This window comes from Malaclemys terrapin, chromosome 9, assembly GCF_027887155.1.
Source record: "Malaclemys terrapin pileata isolate rMalTer1 chromosome 9, rMalTer1.hap1, whole genome shotgun sequence".
NCBI lineage: Eukaryota > Metazoa > Chordata > Testudines > Emydidae > Malaclemys > Malaclemys terrapin.
In genome coordinates, this window is record NC_071513.1 from 43,752,753 (window position 1) to 43,776,569 (window position 23,817).

General features: G+C 51.3%; 1 protein-coding gene across 2 annotated transcripts in view; it reads right to left on the minus strand.

Moving 5' to 3' along the window:
* BCORL1 (BCL6 corepressor like 1) overlaps window positions 1-23,421 on the minus strand; it is a 51,004-nt gene extending 27,583 nt beyond the window's left edge. Inside the window, exons 1-13 of one of the 2 annotated variants that reach the window (XM_054040705.1) lie at window positions 23,325-23,421; window positions 22,269-22,350; window positions 15,740-15,878; window positions 10,091-10,181; window positions 7,207-9,795; window positions 6,570-6,735; window positions 6,198-6,278; window positions 5,421-5,828; window positions 2,497-2,726; window positions 2,170-2,376; window positions 1,875-2,041; window positions 1,517-1,662; window positions 343-420 (exon numbers count right to left, since the gene is read on the minus strand). In XM_054040705.1, the coding sequence (XP_053896680.1) occupies window positions 343-420; window positions 1,517-1,662; window positions 1,875-2,041; window positions 2,170-2,376; window positions 2,497-2,726; window positions 5,421-5,828; window positions 6,198-6,278; window positions 6,570-6,735; window positions 7,207-9,795; window positions 10,091-10,181; window positions 15,740-15,825 (4,249 nt within the window). In that variant the 5' untranslated portion in view covers window positions 15,826-15,878; window positions 22,269-22,350; window positions 23,325-23,421. The remainder of the gene's footprint in view (window positions 1-342; window positions 421-1,516; window positions 1,663-1,874; window positions 2,042-2,169; window positions 2,377-2,496; window positions 2,727-5,420; window positions 5,829-6,197; window positions 6,279-6,569; window positions 6,736-7,206; window positions 9,796-10,090; window positions 10,182-15,739; window positions 15,879-22,268; window positions 22,351-23,324) is intronic. The other variant, XM_054040704.1, reaches the window with a different exon arrangement.
* Window positions 23,422-23,817: the final 396 nt, after the last annotated feature.

A 23,817-nucleotide genomic window follows, 5' to 3' on the forward strand; every position in this document is an offset into this window, starting at 1 on the left:
GCATGCAGGGTACATGCATAGCCCCAACTAACGCTGGACAAAAGAAGCTAATCTCATGCTCATGGGGTACATGTGACCCTAGATTGGGATCCGTGTGGACAGATATTTGAAGAAAAAGTCCCTTTCAGGAACTAGTAGATTCTTGAGTCAGTGATTGGTGTGAAACTACAGCAGATCACATGCCAGTGAGGGCTTCCTGCTCATTTTCTCCTTCTATACATGGGTTGGGAGGGAGGCCCACAGGCTTAGCAAGTCCCAGCTTGTGTGACCGTTGTCCAGTCCTCATTCAGCAGCCACACCACACTCTGCCCTGCAGGGGGAGATAGAATCAGCTGAACTTACCCAGAACAGAGCTGCTGTAGAAATCCCATGCTGTTCGGGGGTCCCCATCAGCACGCCCTTGGAGATCCGAGAGGTAATCTGCAAGAGGAAAGCAAGGAAGGGAGGCACCCATAGAGCAGCTATACAACATTCTCATCCTTTCATCAGCAAGGCTCTTGGGGGAAGCAGCAGAGAGCTGAAGTGACTCACTCCTCCCTGCAGCCCAAGGCAATGGTAGACAAGGGACCACAGTTCATGAGGAATATGTCCTCCAACCTCCAAAAGGGTGACCAGGGACTGCGAACAGGAGAAAGAAAGTGTGTGTGTGTGGGGGGGGGGGGGGGGGGGGTAGAAGAACAACTCTAGAACCCACTAGAGTTAAGGTAACAGCTATTTGGAAGGGGTGGTTCCAAGCACACACACACAAGAATTTAGTTAAGTCTAGAGGAGCACATGGGCACAACTTTCCAAAACCACAGGAATACAAAGGTACCTATCATCTTGAATCTACTGAGGAACAAAAAGGAGCTAAACAGAGTTTCAGGCAACACCTGTGTCATCCTGTTACATTTACTTTTTTTAACTGTTTCTCTCTGCCTTGCTTCTGTGCAAGACCCATAACAGGAAAATAGCAACACCAATTCCACACAAATAGCACAGGAAGCAAACAGACATTTTACTCTAAGCGTGCAGTCACAGTGACCTGAAGCATTATTGCTAACAATGGCAGGTAAACATTCTTCAGAGGGAGTAATTTTAGAATTGAGAACATCACTTCTCAGCTGCAAAAGTGTGTGTTAATGGAGCATTGAAGTTGCATAGTAAAGGCAGGAATTGCCAGTTAGGTTTGAACACACATCAGCTCTGCCCTGCATTAGGATACTACCTTTAGTTACATGACACAGGTTCTTGCAGACGGTTTTGTGTCTATGATTGGAGAAGGATTCATATCCTATATTGTAGTATTTGAGAAACAGTATAGACTGGACTGGGCACCAATGTGCACTGGGGCAGAAGTATGTTTATTCAATCCACCTTTGCTCTGGCATCCTCTGATGACTGAGTGTCTAACTATGGCCCCTGAATACTGCCATGCAGTTTTGTGTTTAACACCTACAGCTTGTAAAGCATTTGGGTTCTTTTGGGGTGGAAGGTACTCTGTATAAACATCAAATCATTACCATGCCCCACTTACCGCTCAGGAACCGCTTCATCACCTCACTGCTGGCCAGTTTCATGGCTGTCTGCCCCGAGTAAGTGGCGAGTGTGGGGTCAGCCCCATACGAGAGCAGAAGCCACATGGTCTCCAGGTTGTCATTCACCACTGCATCATGGACAGGCCTGGCAAAGGACAAGAGAGTTACCAGAGGAAAAGGAGGTCTGTGCAGTCCACAGAGCAAACAAACAATCTGCTTTTTGCTAGATGGCTATACTGCCAAAGGTTGGCTAGTGACACTGCCTGAAAGACTCCCAGACCCACAGCCCTGGCAGCTGCTGTCTCGCTAGCTTCTGCCCCAAACTCTCTGGGCTAGTAGTACTGGGAGCTAGCTTGCCTTGTGCCATCCTGTGCACTGCAGTTCACATTGGCACCGTGCTCTAGCAGAATGTGCAGGATGTCAATCCAGCCTCGTGCGCAGGCTTCGTGAAGAGCTGTGTAGCCGGCATTGTCACGGTGGTTCACCTCGCTGCTCTTTTTCTGCAGGCAGTAGAGCACCACGTCCTGGAGGAATGACATCACCAGAAGCCTGGTTACACAAACCACAAGAGAGGGGCAGGGCTCCCGAGGTACTCAGCAGCAAGCCCCAGCAGAAGGGGGTGGGTAAAAGCTGTTCTCGGCCCAGCACTCACCTTGTAGCCAAGCCGTGCTGCTCGCTGAAGGAGAGTCTCCCCAGCATTCTTGTTCACGATCAGCCGCCGAGCCTCAGGAGGGATGTGCTGGGTCATGGGCAATTCAGGGGAGTTTCCTGGGCTGGCCTGCCGTGACTTGCAGAGCGGCCACAGCTCCTGGGGCTTCTTCAAAGAGCGTGGCTTGGGCGGATTCCAGTGCCCTTTCACCTGGAAAATACAGATGGAGGGAGCTTCCTCAGTGTAGCCGGACAAGGCTGGGTCCAGATATTCCCTCCCACCCTACACATGCTGGGTTGATGATCCCCCTTCCCTAGGCCTGGATCGTACCTTCCCCTCTTCACAGATCCCTGCCAGATGTTTTGTTTTACATTTGCGTTTTCCTGATGGTTTCTCAAGTGCTTCCTGGATGGAGGAGTTGTCCGGGTGATCCAGGAGAAAGCCATTTCGGAAGTCTGGGCGACCTTGGGACTTCCGGGGCGATGGGGAAAGCCTGCTCCTCAATCGCAGCTCTGAGCCTTTGCCTTGGGTACATTCCTTCTGCTTCCGGTACCTGAAATCTAAGGAGAGACAGGGTCCACAGGATGCGGAGACAAAGACTAGGGGCCCGACTTCCCTCTGTGGGTAAAGAACAGTCAGCCCCTGCAGGACTTCATTGGCCACATCTGGCAGCTTGGGCCAAGGTCCACCAAAGCCACGGTTACTCTGCCTAGAAGCAGAGTACAGGAGAATAAGGGTATACAGAGATGAACACAGCACATTGAAAATGAAAGTGCATCAGTGGGATGCATGATGACAGAAGGCCTTACTGGTCTGACCCTATGCAGGTCTCTAAGCTGAGCAGGCGTGGAGCTGGTTACACACTCACTTGGATATTCCATTTCTCCAGACAACGCGTGCCTGCTATTCTGCACTGGGACAGTACTCAGGAGAACAGAATCTGATTTCTCATCCTGTTGGCATGTTCTCCAGTGGTTTAATAAAGGCATTAACAAAATCAGTATCCTGTAGCCATACTGCCAGAGGGTGTGATCTATTCAGATCTTGGAAGCTAAGCAGTGCTAGTGAGACACAACTAAGGGGAAAATAGGGAATCCTCTTAACCCCAGATGGCAGCTGCTATTCCACTTCCTGTACTGCTGTCCGTGCTGCCTTTTCAGTGATTTTTCTTATTTCTTCTTCTTAAGTGCAACATTAAGGCTGATTTTACATACACAGAAGTAGGGACATTCTGAGCTAAGGTTTCTCAATGGAAATGTGGACTCTTCCCTCCTACTATGTAATACAGGGTTGTTTGTTACAGAACCCCATAACATCAGGCAAGGACATGCAGTTTTATAACACCCAACAGTGAGGGCACAATTATAAGTGGAAGATATTAAAGTATGTGATGAGAAAATAAAGCCCTTGGGTGCAAAGAAGGTGAGAATAAAACCCCTGTGCACTGAGCAATGCACAGGCATTTGCAGTGCTGGCCCTTTTCCAGTGGGTAGAGATTAACAATTGCTTTAAAGTGGGCTGCAGGGGAACATGGTGACCCTATGTTGCTTGCAGAGTACTATTGGACTGCCTGGGTTAAAGGCTAAGCCTGAGGAGAGTCTGAGTGCAGGGCAAGGGAGTCACTTTGGATAAGTCACTTTGCTTCTCCACTTCTGCTCCATGGAGACAAGGCCACCTGCCTCCCAGGGGAATGCATGCACATGACAGTTATGTAAGGGCAACACAGGTGCAGTTCATAATTATAATTCCATAGGTAACACTTTCTCCTCCTACTTTGCAAAGAGATGATGGTTCCTCCACAGTGAAGGTTGCAACCAGCTGCCCCCACCAGCCTTATGTGAGTGGCCCTCAGCCCCTCCATCAATAACTTCGCTTGGAAACAATGGTTTGGCCCAAGTTGCCAAGCAAAGGACAAGTTTTCTGAAGAAAACTGGTCAAACTGCTCTCATCCATTCAGAAGGTGGTCTGGCTGCAGGCTACTTGACTTTCCCAGGCAGCTCCATCAGGCTCTCTCCATCACAAGTCATTAGTAGCTCCTGCAGTACCTCAAGGGCCATGGTAGTTCTTTCTCCCCTGCCCCAGTCCCAGGTTTACACCCCTGGACATTCCAGCTGTATTATTCCCAGGAGCAGGTGGCTGGCTCACTCCCAGATTCATCATGCAGCTGCTGATAAAGAAGAGGCCCAAGAGCGGGAGCAGTTACTGTGCACTCCAAAGAGGCACTCCCCCCAGTACAATCACAGCAGCATTCTCCTGCCTGATACCAGCAGCCCCACAATAGGAACATATGAGCAAAGCCAGAGGGTATCAGCAGAGCAATGTACACACAAGCCAGGCCGTTATGCAGCTCCAGAAGCTGACAAAATTCACTGATTTCCAAAAGCTTCACAAACACCTCCACAGCATGGAAAGGAAGAGCTGGCCTGCAAAGCAGCAGACATCTCAAAATGCCCAGGAAAGAATCGGGGTGTGGGGGAGGGGGAGAGGGAGGAGAGCACGAGTGGCTACCTAGACTCAGGAGGATCTGCGTCACTGGCTGAGCCACAGGTGGAAAGCTCAGGAGATGGTGAATGGAGAACTGGGGCCTGGAACAGGAGAAGATGGGAGGGGAACAACTGCAGCTTTCTATTACAGCCCTGAATGTGCACTGTGGGAAAGGATTCACCCCACAGATCCAGGCATTTTGCCTGGCTCTGTCACACCCCCTGGCTCCCAAGTCAACCTCTCTCTTAGGCGCCTGCTGGACAAAGCTTCCCCTGCTCCCTTTCATAAGCCTTAGAGCTTACTTGTGTATAAAGACAAATGGTTAGCTGTATGTGTAAAAGCCAGTCTGAACTGTAATGGCCTCAGTTCCCTCTACTCCTGTCAGGCAGGCACTACCCTTGGATGCCTCTCCCTAGGGTCCACATTTACCCAGCGCAATTATACTGGGCCTCCTCCTTCCCTGCGCCCAGCCCAGCCTATGACTGTGGAGTGAGGTCAGTACCCAATTAACTCTGCCACATAATTTGGGGTTCCCTGCCCCATCATTTACAGTAATTATCCTGTAAAGGACAGGTGGCCCATCGCAGTGGCAGCACAATGGGGGGAATGGTCCCTGAACAGCAGTACATGCGGCCCGTTGCCCATAGGACTTGGAGCTGATGCTCTGGTTCTAAGCCAGAACTCTAAGAGCAGTGCTGGAACTGGCTTGGAAGAGGTCCTGCAGAATAGCCAGCTGGGCCAAGACCCTTCCCCTCTGCCAGTGCTGGTACCTGCTTTCGATTTCCGCCTCTTATGGGAGTAGCAGCTCACATGTTCCTCCTCTTCCCGCTCAGTCAAGTACTCCCCAGTCTGGTATTTCCGGCTCTTCTGCCGTCTCCTCTTCTTCCTCTTGACATGGCTGTCGTCGTCATCCTCCTCATTTGGGTCCCACAGCTGCCTTGGTGCCTCCACTCTCCAAGGCAGCTCCCGGGCCCTCCTCAGGTGGCAGCTGCCCTTTTCTGACTGAGACCTGTCTCTGGTCCTGTGGCTATGATAGCGAGACATTCTGTGGGATTTCCTCAGCCTGCGGCGTTTCAAGGATGTCTCCTCCTCCTGCTCCTCCTCCAGCAGCGGTAAGATCTCCTGGCCAGTCACTTCGCACTCTCCTCTCACACTAGCAGAGGAGCCACCAACACTTCCTGCAGAGAGGACCACACAAGGTGTGTCCAGTGACTAGAGACCTCTCAACACAAGCAGAGCCAAAAGTGCCCACAAGAACACTCCCAGCTAGGAAACTGGGGACAGGACAGCCCCTCCTTAGTACCCCACAAGACCTTTCTGCCCACAAAACTGACTGGATCATGTGGGCAGGGACATGTTCCCGCTCCCCTCACCCCCAACTCCCCACTGAACCAGTCACTAGACCAAGTTAGTAAAGTGCTCTGCTCCCATATGCCAGGCACAGGGCTTGCAGTGCCTAGCGGACAGAACATCTCAGTCTCAGCCATACTGGCTAGCTGAATCTCCCTGGCAGAGGCTGGCCTACGGGGTCTGCTGCAATCACCAACCTGACTGACTGCGTGTCCGGCTGCTCAGCACCACTGGGATGAAGTCACGGAAATTATTCTTGGGTTTCTTCTCAAGGTAACCTGGGAAGACAGGAGAACCCTGAGGATTAACGCCACCAAAAAAGCTAATGGGGAATCCAGGAGCTGACAGAGGACTGCTGGCCTGGGAATGACAACACACTACATTATACCGGATCCCTACATGGGATTCTAACCTGCAGTATGTAGTGCCCAGCTCTGCAGCCCATAGCAACTCAGCTCCAGGAGAACTGGTAGCCAGATCTTCTGGCAGGCAAGGGGAGCAGAGTGCCAAGACAACGCTACAGCTTGGCTTTGCAAGGGAAGAACACTATTCAGAATTTGTAACAGTACCTTCCTCATGGCTGTCCCCACGATGCCCTGGAGATTGGAGCTCTGTCTTTGCTGGCCTCCTGCGCTTGCGCTTTACCCTGAGGCTATTGTGCTCATTCATGGATCCTGGGCCAATCCGGCTTTCTCGTTTGCTGATCTCATGCAAGTCCCCGCGATGCTTTTGCCACTGCAAACACAGGACAGATATAGGTTTCAGTCCAAGCTTCAATACAAGCATCATGTTGGGACAGCAGGAAGGGAAGGACCCCAGAATAGTGTCCCCCACTGCCAGCTGTATCAATACCTCTCAGTCCTGACCCACAGCTTTCCCAGCTACTCAGCTCCGCCAATGCCTTTCAATCCCAACCTGCATACTCTGCTATTCCAGTCATAAACCCAATGCCAGGCAATACTGAGATGCCTGGAATGAAAAGGCCCTTAGTGAGGTTCCCCAAACTCATCTCTTCACCCAGCTGCCAATCCTCTTGCTGTCCCAATGATGGGTTCCTCTTCCTCCTTACACTGCTGTCCCCTCCCCGCTTACTTTGGTTTTGACCCCCAATATTATTCTAGGAAGTACAGAGTCCCAGCACTAGAACTATCTGTGCCTGCCTCCCTCCAGGGGGCCGGTGACCCTCTTGAGTGGCTCCTCACCCACCTTCCATCCATGCAAGCTTCGGCTGCCCGACTTGCTTGGCGCCTCCTCTCCATCTTTGGCTCTGCACTTCAGTCTCTTGTGGGCCTGTTTGGCCCGCCCATCGTGTTGCCGTTTGGATTTGCAGCATAAGCTGCCTTCTTGTTTGATTTGGGCTGCTCCCTTGAGTTTGGTCTCAGGAAAGCCCTTGGGGGCGACCCCAGCTCGCAGACAAGCCCCAGAGGCAAATGGCACATCACATTCCACTCGCTCCTTCTTGACTCTGCACAGGTCCATCTGGTGCATACACTGGGGGGCCTCTGATGCCGGTTGCTCCCGGGCCACCTCACATCCCAGCTCCTTGCGTTGACTCTCCACAGGTACAGATGGCAGCTCAGAGGCTGTTTGCAGGCTTTGCTGATTGACTACAGGCAGGTCATGTGACAGATAGGCAGCTAACACTTGGTTTTTAGGTTTTGAGTCTCCTAACTGCTTGAGGCTACAGCTCCCTGGGGGAGCCTCAGACTGTACAACACTGTCTCTACCGGAGTCAGACCCTGGTTCATCACACCTTTGGCTCCTGGAAGGGCTTTCTGCCTTCCCCTTTCCCCCCCTGGCATCCACAGTATTGGCCTGAAGAGATGGAGCTACAGCTATGGGGACTGGATTGATGGGCTCCTCACAGAACCTGGGCAAGGCCTTGCAGTTCTTGGCTTTGGACATGGCTTCCCATTCCAGAGACGGAAGTCTTGGCAGACCCTCTGGGACCTTGGGGACTGCCATGCCAGACTCTACAGGCTGCATGCTGGGAAACACAGGGAGCTCGCCTGCACCAGATGGCTTGGAGGGGCCACTCTGATTCAGGGGCAGCTGTCCGGTTGTGGAGATGCCAATTGAAAGCACAGGGGTCTGGTGATAGGGAGACCACCCAACAGGCAGAAGCTGGGGACTGGATGGTTTCCCATTAATTGGACATCGGGGGTAAATGCTTCCCTGACCAGGATTCCAGAGAGAGAGTTCTTTGGATTGGCACAACGAAGCCCCTGGGGCAACTCTGCCATAGAGGAACCGTCTAGCTGGGTCCTGCTGACCCTCCACACTAGCCTGGCTGCCTTTTTTCCCAGAGAGTGGCCCAACATTTCGGGGGTCTCCCTGATCGATGATGGAAATGGGCTCCTGTTTGGGGAGGTGCTGTGGGTCCCTGCTGAAGCTAATGCTGGAGTCTTTGCTGAGCAGTAGTGAGGCAGGCACTGGGTTGGCCACCCCCACGTAGGTGCCTGGAATGGTGCTAATCAGCGCAGTGGAGTTTTTCATCCAGGAGCCCTGCTCACCATTGCGCAGGAAGTCAGGAAAAATTACCAAGGGAGGGTTGGTGCCCAGGCATGAGGTGACGCTGCTACCTGCGCTCTGGGCTGCACGCTGGGACTTGGACAGGACCGTAGTGAGCACTGCCTTGCCACTGGTGTGCACCGGTGTTAGGATGGGCATGGGGGGTGTCTTGCGCTGGCTCGGCGGAGGCAGCTTCTGACGGTTGGATTTAGAGGACAGATCAAGAGGCATCTCGCAACATTCTGGGAAGGAGACCATTTCACGCTCCAGCTGTGGGGGGGACTTCAGCGGAGAAAGTGAAGTGGTGGCCCCTTGGGCGACCTGCTCTGGAGCACCAGAGGCCCTAGTGTGCAGGCCAGTACCTGGTGGGGGAGCTGCACTCCCACATGATGCTGTCAGGGAAGGCTGGCTGGGTGAAAGCGAAGAGCTCTCCATGGATGGAGAAGGGCCATCTACAGCTGCAGCAGCTTGTGTGCTGTTCCCACCTGAAGGTGAAGGGCAGCTCAGCTGGTTCACCTCCACAGACACCACTTTGGAGTCTGAAGGCAAGGGCCTGACTACGGAGAAGGTACAGGGAAATGAGCGCAGCTCAGGGGGCGCAATAATGCCTGATGGGCCACGCTCCTGCAGGTAGGAGGGATGGACTGGGAGAGCAAGTGTGGAGGGGACCCCAAGGGGGCTTGGAAGAGGAGCCACACTGAGTGGCTGCCCACAGCTGGAGGGTGGGATATACACTAGGGGCTGGCTTGGGGCCAGAACTGCCCCGGGCTGAAAGGAGAGGGGCATTTTTTGCATAGCTGGGCCTTGAGATGTGGAAAAACACACTCTATTCAAGGTGAAGGTGGCTGGGGTGGATGCAAGGGTGTTGCAGCTGGAGGCAACCACAGGCAGCGTCTCCTCCACAGGAACTCCTGCCTCTTGTGTTTCAGCATTCAGGGTGCTCTTCTCTTTCCCAGCATGTTCACTGTCTGGAGCATTGGGGCAGGCAGGAGATGCATCAGCCTGTTTGTCACTGTGAAGATCTGCAGGTGTCCAGGCACTGTCAGTGCTGCTGCTCTTGGGCTCCACAGCTCCCAGGACTGTGGGCTCCAGCTCTCTGCCATCTCCCTGGTTTGCCAGAGGGCCCACCACATTATCTTCTATCACTGCTTGTCCAGCACACTCTAGTTTCGGGTAGTGTTTGGGTGGCTGCTCTTCCAGCTTGGGCCCAAGTTTTTCCTCCACGCTGCTAGTTGCATCCAGCCCCTGGGCATTGCTGCCACCGCTGACTGCTGTGAGCTCCACCTGCAATGAGAAAGGGAGAAGGGACTCCCTGGAAGCTGAGCCAGCATTTCTCAATAGGAAGGGCTGCTCCCTCTCGCCGCTAGGTCTCTATGGGACAGAGAGAAGCCCACAGGAAAGGGGAGCAGTGCTGCTTCCAGGCCCTGCACTCCTGCCTTCCACAGTCTCTGGCCCTGCACACCATGCTGTCACAAGGCACTCGTCACTTAGGCCCAGGCCAGGGTCAAACTCCCACACATGGCCCCTTCCATCACAGTCCTTGGATCCTCAGCCCAGCCACTCTGTACAAGAAGCTCACCTTGGAAAGGCTGCTGCTGACACAAAATTCCTGGGACCCCAAGTGCTGGGAGCTGCTCTTGTTAGACTCCTCATCAGAAAGCGGGGCTCTCCTATGACAGAGATGAGACAAGACAAGGAAGGCACAATGAACCCCAGAGGCACTCTCCTAGGCCACTGTTAGCTCCGTGCTGCACACAGGGCTGAGAGTCAGAAGGGGCTTGCTGGCCATAGGGGAGTGGGGACTCTTACCCTAGAGCCCAAATCCCTGCCTCTCCAGGCTCACCCCTGTGCTGCTTTCCAAGCTCCCAAATTCAGCACAGCAGGCACACCTTGGAGAGCCAGCCAGCCCAGAGCCTACCTGCACTGCCCTCAGGTGCACAGGTAGTGGGGGCCCGGGGATCCCTCTAAAGCCAGGTCTCGGGAAATAGCCACCAGGTAATTTTTAGGCTACTGCCCCTTTAAGAAGGAGATGGCAAGCACTGGCTTAAAAGTTCCACAGCAGTTGGGAAGTGACAGTTGGCAAATGAATCTGCAGAGTGGGGGATGGGGAGACCCACAAAATGACCATTACCCGAAGGGCAGGGAGCTGGCCCATCCCCCCTACACCAACCCCCCAGTGCTCCCCTCAAACTCCTGCCTGCCAGTCCTACCTCCCACCACCCCACGGGTGCTCCATCCCCACCATAAACTGGCAGTCCCACCCTCCCCCAATCCTGCCCCCCAGAGCCTCCCCTCCCCCAACCTGGCAGTCCCACCTTCCCCCAATCCTCCCCTCCCCCAACCTGGCAGTCCCACCTTCCCCCAATACCACCTCCCCAGAACCTGCCCACCACCTGGCAGTCCCACCTTCCCTCAATGCTCCCCTAAAACTCCCCTCGCCGCTTACAGTCTCATCATCCCCCAACTCCCCCTCCTGACCACAGTCCCTCCCTCCCCCAGCCCTGCCCCATACAATCTCCCCAGGCCCAGTCCCGCCTGCCCCACACTCATTCAGAGTTCTCCCCTAGCCTCCTCATGTTCTTGTCCTGTCTTCTCCCCATTTGCACATTCTAGGTCTGCCCACCCCACAACCCCCCCCCATCTGCAACCCCCACCTTTCAATCCTGCCCTCCCCCCAGACTCACATTCCTATCCCACCCACCCTCCCAGTCTCTCTCTCACACCCACACATTACAACTGTTGTTCATTCCCCATCCACCAGGCATACCACCCCAATTCCTCTCACGTGCCCCCTCCCCCCCACAATCTTCCAGCCACACAATAACCAGTAACCCTGGTACTGGTCCAAAACCAAATCCCCCCCCCCCCCCCCCCAGTAATTTTAATTCCACACCCATCCATTATTCCGGTCTTATCCCCCCTACACTCCACCCAGAACCATCTACACTTCTCACCTATAGTTTCTCTTCCCATCCGTAGGGCACTAGTGTCAGTCATGTCCCCGCTTCATAGACCCTTCAGATAGCTGCAGAGTCCTGTCACTGCTCCAGGAGCCTGAGCACATTCAGCTCTATCACTCCCCTCCAGCATCAAAGCAGGAGACACCTGGGACCTGGAGTGTGTGATTGGAGCTTCAACCCCTTATCCTTCACAAGACAGAAAGAGGGCAGTTCACTCCTTCAAACAAAGGAGTTCCCCAGGTGGAAAGTGTGAATTCAGAGTAAGGACCATGATCAAATCCAAGGAAAGGAGATATGAGGGGGAAGGCCAATGGCAATAATTGTGCACATGATATGGTCACACTGGAGAGATGCTTCTGCCTAAGTCAACATCTGAACCAGGAGCTGCTCCCATGAGAGAGAGCATGGTGCCCAGCACAGGGATCAATATCCTAGGACGGTTTGAGGCCTCACCCTAATGTTTTCTGTCTGCTGACACAACAGCCTGTGAGAGTTAACTACAGGGGAAGCCAGTGGGGGCAGAATAAACACTGTGATGCTGGTTGTCTTTTCTTTTCTCCCCTTGTGTGCTACCACAGGGATTAAGCGATGAAAACCTCCAACCCCATCGTTCCTGTGTCCAGTACTGGTACTCTGCTCTCTTGGCCATCCTAAGGTTGCCCTCGAAGGGATACAACTGCTGAAGTTGTATGCTTGAGTAATGTCCTTCAAGTTTACACATCCTGGTAGGGCAAGCATCCTGGTATTGGCCCATTACACCTGTTCCTTTTCAGATGCCCTCAGTATCATGACCTCATAGCAGCTCCCCCACCTCATGGCACAGCTATGTTACAAATGCAATGCCGGTCTTCCCCACACCTGCACTAGTTCCCTTGTGCTATGGCAAAAGCATAGCACCTCGCATAGGCCCCTTGCACCCTTCCCACCAGACATCATCCTTGCTGTTATTCTTCACAAACATAATTTGACATGGATATCTTAAACCTGGATGTCCCGAGTTACTAAGGCCGCAAAAGGCTTAAGAGGATTGTTATTAATAAGGGAAGATCAGGTTTCTGCAATAGGCAGCAGCAAGATGTGAGGTGATGGGATGGGGGGCGGCTGGAATCGCAAGAGAACGACCCTTAGAACTAATGCCTGAGATAGGCTTTTAGTAGTTTGTAAACCAGGAAACATAGCTCAGATGCAGAATCAGGTTCCTGCTTCTTGCCCAGTTTGCTAGCCAGGGCGATGGAGGCGGGAGGGTGGAACATGCCCAAGGTCAGTAAGGTAGGATTTGTAGCCAGGCCATGTATTCTACCCAGCAGAGTTTGTGAGCTACTACCCAGCAGGCATGTATGTTCTGTTACTGCCACAGAGCTGGGCAGGGATGGAACTCCCCAGCACCTCAGGTCTAAGCTGGCCTCCCCAGTGTCCTCCTGTGAGACATCTAAATTGCATTAACTGTGATGCTGGGGGCTTTTGAAAACGTGCAAGAGCGGTATTGACAGTACCAGTGTGCCCCTTGCGCCCCGCCAGAAGGCCATGAAGCTGGAGCCTTGGTATGCCAGGAAAGGCAGAGTTAAGGGAACTTTTTCGACCCTGCCCCCACTGAAATGCTGAGAGGTGCCAAAAACCTCATGGCCCTTACCCCATCCTCAACTATTGTCCCGTGGGATCTCTGCCAAAAAGCAGCACAGGCCTTGAGCCCAGGGAGGCTCTGGAGTTGTTGGATGGGATCACTGAAAGAGCAGAGGTGTTAGGGAGCTGAGACCTTGGCCAGGCAGCCATCTCCGTGACAACAAGCTGGATAACTGGCACAGAGAGCTGCCTATGCACTATGCAGCAGAGCTGGGAGCCCCGCTCTGGCTCCACCTCCTGCTCCAACGCCAATCCCGCTCCCCTCGGAGACAGAGGCAGGGACATGGCAAGGGCAGCAGGTGGAGCTAGAGCGCAGTTCCTGGCCCTGCAACAGCCCAGGCAGCTTCAACAATCAGGCCCAAACGAGGGATTGAGCTAGTCAGTGAAGCCAAGCAGCTCAGGCATCCTAGGGCTCCAACAGGTGAGGGCAGCCTGCCTGCCAGAAGGGCATGTCCAACATCCCCCTTTGCCCCTCTCCCCCGCACAGGAGACCACCATCCCGTTCAAGCTGCCACAACACCATTCCCCCTGCCTTGGAGGGGAAGTGATTCCCTTCCCCCAGGGTAGCACCTGTCTCAAAAGGCTCAGCAGATCAGCACACCCAGGCTGGTGATGCACAGGTTAATTGTTGGCTGGGAGCTCAGGCAAGGAGGTGAGCTGGCCACTCAGCTTCTGAGACAGCCTGAGGGCAAGCACCCCCTCTTGCTCCTGCCACTGTCTCAAAAGCCAAACTAGCAGCCTGCTCTTCTGAAAGCTAATAGAGATGCAAACTACATTGTTTGTCATATTGCTGGGGAGGGGAGGAAGGGGGAAGTACAGTGACTCTGGTGCAGGCAAAAAGGGCCAGAGAGTCAGCCCCGGAGACTGAGGACTTCTCCTTAGCCCCAGAGCACATACAACCTGGGCAGTGGAGGAACAAACTGCACCCACACTGCTCACTGCCAGCGTTCCTCACCCTGGCCTTAGGGAAGGCACTTCTTGGTACAGAGACAGCTTAGGTTCCATGGTCCCTTAGCCTCTGCACTGAGAGACAACCAGGAAGGGAGCCAGCTGGGACAGTGATTTCTGTGATGTGAAACCTTGTCCAGGAAGGAAATGGAATGAGTGTTCCTCCAAATGATTATCCCCTCCCACCCACCCACTTTACGTAGGGGCCAACAACTGGTTTAAAAAACAAAACAAAACAAAACAAAAAACCCCACACCACCATTCAGTTATGATCAACCTGGTTTGTCAGTCTTGATTTAATCTTGTATTTGGGCTGTTTGGTATTTCTGTTAAGGTGCCTAGACCCCTCAGTGCTCAGGTGCCTGAAACACTGAAATTTATTAGGATCAAGAAATAGGCCTGCATAGTCTTTATCAAGGGGTAACTAAGCTGAGAGGCTGTACATTACTTGCCAAAATCTCCCTTACCCCACTGTTCTTCCGCCTATCTGTTGCAGCAGTTATCAGCATTCCTAATGCCTGAGACCCTACCATCCCAAATGCAGGACAGTCTGCAACACACACAGCTCATTTTAGTCCATATAACATGACCTTTCAAACCCTCCTAGAGCGTTTGCCACAGCTGAAAAAGCTCCACTGCATCCTGGCACCAGGGAAGCTGGCCACTTCTGAGCACAACACCTGAGAACTACAGGATTAGATAGGTGCTAATGCTGTTGGTTCGGAGGGGACTGTCAGGGCAAGGAAATGGGGCAGGTCAGGACTCCTGGAAGGAGCAGGTCCTGACCAACTGCTAATCTTCCCTAGTCCCTATCCTGTGGTGTTCATGCAACTCACCTATCCAATCATCTAATCCAGTGGCTCTCAACCTTTCCAGACTACTGTACCCCTTTCAGGAGTCTGATTTGTCTTGTGTACCCCAAGTTTCACCTCACAAACTACTTGCTTACAAAATTAGACATAAAAATACAAATGTCACAGCACATTATTAATGAAAAATTGCTGACTTTTTGTCTGTATGAAATTTTAGTTTACACTGGCTTCGCTAGTGCTTTTTATGTAGCCTGTTGTAAAACTAGGCAAATATCTACATGAGTTGATGTACCCCCTAGAAGGCCCCTGTGTACCGCTAAGGGTACACATACCCCCGGTTGAGTACCACTGATCTAATCTGCACTGCCCATGCAAACGTACTGGAAACACTTCTCAGTTCCCTAGCCTGTACTGTCCACGTAGCCCTCTTCCCAGGTCCCAACCTGTCAGGCTCTATGGCAATCAGCTGAGAGCACAAATCCGACAAAGTCAAAGAGGAAAGGTACCGCAGGTAACAACAATGCCATGAGCAGCCTTAACACCAGGGTAGCAAGGCAACAAGCAGCATCCTGGCGCCATACAGCTGGTGGTTCTTGCCCAGAAAGCAGAGAGCCTCCAGTATCGTTCCCCTGCAAGCATCAGACCCTTTCTTTTCCTTGGGCATGGAACACAAAGACCATAAAGGAGACATGACTGCCTAATGCATCCTTGTCCTACCCCTGTGCTCCTTATGAGCTCAGCCCTGAAGCAATAGGCTGATCCTGCACTAGCCCCAAAGAGAACGACTAAACAGGATTCAGTATGCTTTCTGCTTCTAGCCTCTCCGATTCCCTGACCCAAGCTTCCTGCTTAAAGTCTTTCCCCTAACAAGCCACCCACGCACCTCACCTCTCCTCGTTGAGGCCACACATGCAAATCCGCTCTGCACTGGTCCAGTTATGCACCCCACTGTAGAGAGGTGCTGTAGAGATCATGACAGCTGCTCACCACCAACCAGGACCTGCTGGGGCTCACGGGGCCACTCCGCCTGCAAAGACAAAACAAAGAGTCAGAAGCTGTTCCCTGGATACTGCATTCAATTCCATTCCTTGGAGTTCTCCAACGAAGTTGTGAGTCTGTGGTACAGTTCAGAGAGGTCATCTGCATGCCAGATCACTGAGAAAAGGAGAGGGCAACACCTCCTCCTTACCTGCCATCTGCAGGTTCATTTCCATGCAGCTGGGATACATCGTTTGAGCAGCTACAAGTCTGTTTGCAAAGAGCCCTCAGGAGAGGAGTACACTCAGGGCAGGGACAATACACAAGGTTTACACTCATGCTAGGATTTTTCACCAAACCCATTCAATCTGTAGTAGGACTTGGCCTCCCCCAAAAGCGCTCTGTGCAGACACCTCTTCATCCCCCAAGAAGGTCTCCCAGACACAGCAGGCAGGCAGAAGGCAGCTTTACCCAAGACAATAGACTTATAAAACCACAGAATTGTCCAATCTTTTATATTTCTTTATCAGTCACCACCAACCAGCTCAGGAGACAATTGTACAAAGAGGAAGATGACTGTTCAGGCAATCAAGTGCCTAGGGTACACCTGCATGGAACCAACGCGGAGTATGTGTGGGGCACTGCTTGACAAACTTTGCAGGGCTTTCATCACTAGAATTTCATAGACTCATAGACATTAAGGTCAGAAGGGACCATTATGATCATCTGGTCTGACCCCCTGCATGCTGCAGGCCGCAAGACCCTTCCCTGGAATTTCACTTTACTATTGTTAGGAAGTGACAGGCATTCTTAGGGGTTAGACACAGAAAGTAGAGCAGAACCCTGAGATTTGTGAGTCAGCCAAGATGCCGGCCTCTGTGATGGAATTTGTCGGGGAAAGACATGCCTGCCATTGCAGTAGTGTTGTCTCATTGAGCACTTTAAGAGCAGGGCTGCTACTTGAGTCCCATCACTCAGGAGAATGAATTGAGCTAAACAGAAATAGAGCAATGAGGGAGGGGAAGGCTCTAAAGTGCATGGCCAGCAGGAGCAGGCTAGGTTAGACTGGGCAGGAGAGATTAATGAGGCAGTGACATTGTCAGAAAGGTTCCTGTTTCGGAGATGTTACATACATGAAGCAAAAGAGGTACAAACGGGCAGCATCCTTGGGAGAGCAGAAAGGAAATCTAAAGACAGCATGTGATCCAAAGTCTTATATAGTTTTCTCTGTCATGACATGTCAGAAGGACACAAGCTCTTGGTAGGACAAGGAGCAGTCTAGTATCTGTCCACACTGGAATCAGTTGTATAGGGATAAGACGACTAAAGGTTTGAGGAATCAGATGGAAAGCTAAAAAACTGAAGGTGTTCTCAGAACATACTGCCTGCTCATTCAGTGCCAGGTATGAACACACCTGGTACACACAGGCACAGTCTAGGTCAGTGGGGTGTTTCTGGGACTCCTTTGGGAAGAGACAAGGGCCATAGAAGCAGGAGGAACCAGAGAAATACCAGTGTACTGGCTGAGGGGGCAGAGTGAGCCACAGATGAGGGAAAGAGTTTAGATGAGCAGGCAGAGACTGCAGAGAGGAGAAGCTACCCAGAAGTCAGGAAATGAGAGGAAGCAGCAGCCAAAATAAACACACCTGGAAAGGGAAGAAATACTAAGCAATGAAACGTGTACCCCCGAAAACTGGGTTGTACACAGAAAGAATGAAAGGTCACTTGGGGTGGGAAGAGACGGAGTCTTGCAATGGTTGGAGAGAAATGCAAGAACCCAAAGGAAATAGGGGAACAAACAATCTGCGAGGATTTCACCATCCTGGACTGAACTGAAAGAAGGGAAAGGGAAAGCATATGACAGTGAGGGTACAATGGCAGCATAGACATTTTAGGAATGCTCCAAGAGAATCTTGTGTGGGAGTGGGGAGAGAGAGACATGTACCACTGTGCTAAACAGAATGGAAATTTGGGAAGAGACTGAACTAGGAAACCTCCAAGAAAGCACTGATGGGGCAGAACCAGCATGGCTTGAAATTAAAGATGCCAAGAGAGAAGATTGATAGCAAGATTTCACAAGCAGTTACAACAAACAGCACATTTTTGAGTGTATGAGGAAGAAGAGGTCAATGATGGAACCTGCAGGGTCTCTAGGAGAAAGTTAGAAACATGTAGGGACAGAACTGACATTGTTAAATGAATTCTTGATTTCTGTTATCCGAGGAGGATGCAAGACACATGTCAAAGGCAGACATTTCCCAGGGAATGAAGAAGAAATAGGGAGGGAAATTATAATCCCAACCAAGAGACGGGATCAAGGCATTCAAATGTAGAGACAAAATAAAACACCTGACTCAGGTGGTTTCAAACCCCAGTTCCACAGGAAGCAACAAAAGAATCAGAGAACCCTCAAAAAGGTGGACTGGAAGCAGAAGGTGCCAGGTGCAGAGATAACTCTATCTGAGAAACACAGGGCAGAGCCACCACTCCCTTAGACACTATTGAGCTATTCTGGAATAACTCTGTAGATATACTCTAACTTGGGTTTATATCCTAGAGAAGACCAGGCAGTTGTATTTTTAACATGAGTTATCAGCTCAAATTTATGACTGTACAGGGACCTAGGGTTTAACTCGACCTGTTAACTCACGTTAAACTAACTGCCTTGTCTTCATTAGGATTGTAACTCAAGTCAGCCAACTTGAGTTAAGAACACTTTTTTTTTTTTTTTAAATAGTGAAAACAAGTCCTGAGTGCACTCTCCCTTCTTCCTAGCAGAGGACGCATCTGCACTAAGGCCTGGTCCACATACAGTTTTTGTACCAATTTAACTATGTTGGTTGGGGGCATGATTTTCTACCAAAGCAGTTACATTGGTACAGCCCCCTACTGTGGATGCAATTATATCAGTATAAAGTTGCCTTCTACTAGTATAGCATATTCCCCATTCCCTTATGGAAATAAGCTATGCCAGTATAAGCACCCACATTAGGGATCTGTACTGCTTTAATTATACTAGTATAGTTTTTACTCTCTTTACTGGTTCTACTTATACTGGTATACACACGTCCATGTATCAACAAGGTCTGAGAATTTTAGGACCACTGCTATTGCACCAATCTGAACACTAGTGTAAAGCAGCTGCCAGCAGTTTACCACTCTTTCATGCAAGTATTGCTCAGAGCAAATACCAGACGGCAGGGTGGTAAAAACACTGACAGACAGTCTACACTAGCTTTCCCACCATTGCTATCACCAGGGGAGCCACATTAAAATCCTCAGTGTAACAAAGAATTGTCTCCACTGGAGATTAGCCCAGTGGCCAGCCAGTGGTACAGGTGCACTGGTGCCATCCCTAGGGCAGACAGGCAAAGCCCCTGGGATGCAAGATTTGCACCATTACAGCACATCCTGGTTAAGTAAGGGTATGCTCCACCAGTGCCAGTAATGGCTCTGCTCGTCTGCACTAGGCACTGGGATGCATCTATACCAGTGGTTGTGACTGGTGCAAATCCCCAGTGTTAGCAAAGTGCAGGGCAATGATGTTCACTTCAGTGCCTAACTTGGACCATTTCAATGCTAACATTATTTAACAGAGCAGACTGAGAAACACACTCAGCTGGAGTTCAGGTACTTGAAGAACACTGTAAACCCTGTCTGCCTGCTGTCCCTCCTTTTCCCTCTGTGATGGGATCTCAGCCACTGCTTTCTCTAAAGTTGGGCACCCTAGAAGTCTGCCTTGACTGGAAGGAGACTGGGAACCATCAACCTTGAAATTTTTCTTTTTGATTTCCCAGCCTGTAGCAAGAACTACTGAGGATGAGCACATAGATACTTTTTTCTTTTTTTAAGGTGTTCTACAACTCATTTGGCCAGGGGGCACTATGGAATGCCACGAAGGGTTGCACTTTGACCCTGGAAACATATGATAGCTGAGACTGGATATCGCAAATAAAATCTATGACCAAAATGTGGAATACATTAAAAAGGGGTTTCAAAACCTAAGCCCAATATGATATTTCTATTATATTTTTAAACTCCAGTGGAAACCACTGTTTTGAACAAATCAATGATCATCTATATAGGATGCAAGCCAGATGCTTCTCCTGAGAAGCAGAGTGGACGTGACTATTAAAAAAAAGTTAAACTAACTTCACTAATTTTTAGCGAACCTTAGAGATATGCCAAAAAGAAACAAATTGCATCAACAGTAATAATCACGTTTACTTTTTAAAAATTTCAGTTTAACTATCTTTGATACCATTAGTAACCGAGGCAAAGAATTATGTTTACCATATGTGATCTTTGAGGTGACAGAGTGCCTTTGAAGTCCAAAATAAGCACAAATCCAAAGAGCTTCCAGAAATGTCCTAACACAGGGCTTCAGCTCCACCCACATTTCATACAAACCATTTAAACTAAACTGTTTGCAACAGAACTATAAAACCCCCTTACAGGGGTTATACATGGGTCTTGAATCCAACTGGAAAAAGTTTTTAAAAATGTAATATTGAATGCACACCATATCATGTTACTTACCTTAAAGAGGTTGGAAACTGTAGCAGTGATAAAGTCATACCAATTTACAGCCAAATTCAGTCCTGGATAAGCCAGGCTACATCTAACATAGTCTTCCGTAGTAACAGTTCATGTTGCATTTGGCCTGCAGAGGAGATGATAATCTGGATCTAAACTTGGGTCTTCCATTCTGTTGCCTAGTACAACCACTGGCTACAGCTGTGCTGAGCTTGTGTGCATGTATCTGCCTGTGCCAGTTTAAAAACACACTAACTCTGATTTAAGTCATTGCAGTGACCAACATAATACACAGAAACGTTAAATTAAAAAAAAAAAAAACATCCCTATTTGAACTAGGTAAATTTCCTGAAAATTTAGCAATTTTTAAAAAGTACATCTTCCCTACTGGCTAAAGCTACAGCTAGTACCCAAGTCACTGACTGCAGCCTAACAAAAAAGCCTGTCCCTGTGGAAGGCTATCACAGCAAATTCTTAAGGTGATTTAAAAAAAAAGGGGGGGGGGCGCCAAAAATCCACCAAAAGGTGTAAAATCTTGGCAAAATCTCTGACATCGGAAGAAAACCACACATTGCACACAATCTTACAATCTTTTTAGTTTCCCCTGCCCGTGACACGATACTATCCAAAAGCATGCTCCCCCACCCCCAGTTCAGTCCTACCCCCTAAAGTCCTCCATTAATTTATTCCTTTAAGATTTTGTCTACACTAGATTCAGTTTGCTAAAATTTCTCATAGCTGCTCTTTGCAGAGATAGTTGACATGTTGGTAAAAGTACTGGCAAATGATCTATACTGATGGCAGCAATAATGGGAAATATTAGGGAAAAAGCTAATGTAGATACAGCCTAAGGCCTCAAACCTGCAGAGGGATTCACATGGGCAAATCCTTTCATCCATGCAGATCCCATTGACTTTAACGGGACACCCCTCCCATCCCCCATGGACATATAGAGCCACAAGTATAGATTCCCTTGCAAAATCAGGACCAAAAGACTATCCCAACACTTCATATCTTGGTACGACCCCATAAAAGTCTATCCTGGTGCTCTCTCAAATCCACCATAAAAATCAAAGTTAAATTAAAGGAATCAATGTCCTCCCCAATAAGCCTAACTGTACGAAAGGCAGCTCTTCCCCTGAATTTGGTTATGTCTCAATATTCATCTTGAATGTAGTGTACAAGAATGGGCCATAACATCTGGGAGCCCTCTCAGCAATTCCTCACTCCAAAACATTATTAATCACACCAGGGGCAAAGTGAAAGTAATGTTGAGTGTTAGCGTGGTCTAGGGCACTGCAGTAGGAATCAGGACATCTGAGTTCTGTTCCTAATCCTGCCATTGACCTACTATGTGACTTTGGGCAAATCCCTTTCCCTCTCTGTGCCTGCTTCCCCCTTATCTTTTGTCTGTCTAGTCTACTTAGATTGTAAGCTCTTTGGGGCAGAAACTGTCTCTGAGGCCTGGACTAAACGTAAGAGTTTTATTGGCATAGATATGTTGGCTGGTAGTGTGCAGGGCAGGGGGAATCACATCCCTAACCAATGTATCTATGCCAGCAAAAGCTCCAGTTATAGATAGTTATACTGGCAAGAAGTTTTACAAGTATAGCTTATTTAGATTGGGGAACTGCTTTAAGTGATATCACCTAAAGGACTCCAATGCAGAAAGGTCTTACTATACATTTGTACAGTGCCTAGCACAATCCTGATTAGGATCTTTAGACACTACTGTAATACCAATAAATAAATGTACTTAGGGTCACCCTCCCTTGACCAGGCCCCTCTTTGGGGTCTTGCCCAGAACAGTCCTCAATTCTGATATGAAGGCTCCTAGATGAATGGGTACTGTCCTCTTTCAACAGTTGGCTCCTGCAGCTAGGTTGGGGAGAACTGATGATACCTGGGCACCGCTGTCCTCCTCATGTAGATGGCCACTAATCTGACTTTACTTCCTACAGCACCAACCTCCACAGAAGGAAGCCCTAAAAAAAAAAAAACAAAAAAAAACAAAAAAAAAAACAAACAACACATAAATTGCTAGCAGGAGACCAAACTCTGCCAACCAAGGGCAACCAACATGCCAGGACCCAGAGGACCTAATTGGCAAAATATGGAGTTGACTAGTCTCTTATCTTTACTAGTGAGGTTCTGCCAGCCTAGAGAGATTACAGAATCCACTGGGGAGCAAGATGAAGCACTACAGACTAGGACCTCAAGTCTCTACTGGGCACCCCCTATGCAAGAGATTAGATCGCTGGGGCCATGCTGCGAAACTCCAGGAGCCACGTTATCCAGTCCCGTTGTCTAAGGAGCGAGGGGCCAGGTCCGGGTCTCAGCTGTGTAGTCCGTAGAACAACGTGCACATGCACGGAAGAGTCGGGAGCAACGCACGGAAGATTCCTACCCCACCCCCCACCCCAAAGACGGGGCTCCTCAGGTCGAGGGGATGCACTCCGGCAGCTGGGGGTCCGTCCTCCGGCTAGATCTGGGAGCGGCAGGTGGTGGGGCGCGAAGCAAGGAAGGAGCGGCGGCTACACGCGGGACGCGGAGCCCGTCCCAGGTACGTGCAAAAGAGGCAGCAGCAGCTCCCCGCCGGGATCTCTCGGTGCCCAGCTACGCCGGCTCCAAGCTCGCAGCGCCTCCGCTGTCACAGCCTCCGCGATCCCCGTCCCCACCCTCCCCCGCTCCGGGATTCTCTGCCCTCCTCCCCGTCCCACTCCGGACGCTGCTCCCCCTCCCTCCCAGCCCAAGCCCCCAGTAGCGCCCGTTGCCCGGAGGGGGTCCCGGGGCCGGTCTCCATGGAGACCCAGCCGGAGGCGATAGGTCGGGCCGCCCGCTCGGCCGCTCGCTCGGTCCGGTTCCCCGGTGGTGGGTGCGGGGCGAACGGGCCCGGGGTGCCCGGGCAGCGGGGGCCGAGTGTCCGGAGCGGGGTGGCGGGGACGGGAGGGGCACACACCTGTTCCCGAGCTAGGCGGGCCGCGGCGCTGCGGGCCGAGCCGGGCCCCTGCCCGAAGCGGCGGGTCGGACACTGGGCGCTGCGAGCGAGGGTTCGGCGGCGGAGACACTGGCAGCGGCAGCCGGAGTGTGAGGGCGAGAGGCAGCCGCCGCGGGGCCTGACGGGAAGTGTAGTCCAGCCGCCCGCCGCCCCCGCGCCCACTCGGGCTGGGCCAAGCCCTGGGGACTACAACTCCCAGAGTGCGTCGCGCCTAGCCCTGCCCGCAGGGCTGGGGGGGGGGGGGGGTCGGGTGTGCAGAGCCAGCCGAGTCCGGAGAGGGAGCGAGTAGGAGGGGGCTCCGCACCCAGCAGCGCAGCGCCGCGCAGTCGGGGGAGGGGGCTCCACGCCCGGGGAGGGGCTGGGCCTCTGAGCGCTGCACCCCGGGGACGGGGGCCGAGTTCCAAAGCCGGGTCCGGGTCGGGGGGCTCCACACCAGGGGTGGGGAACCGCGCTC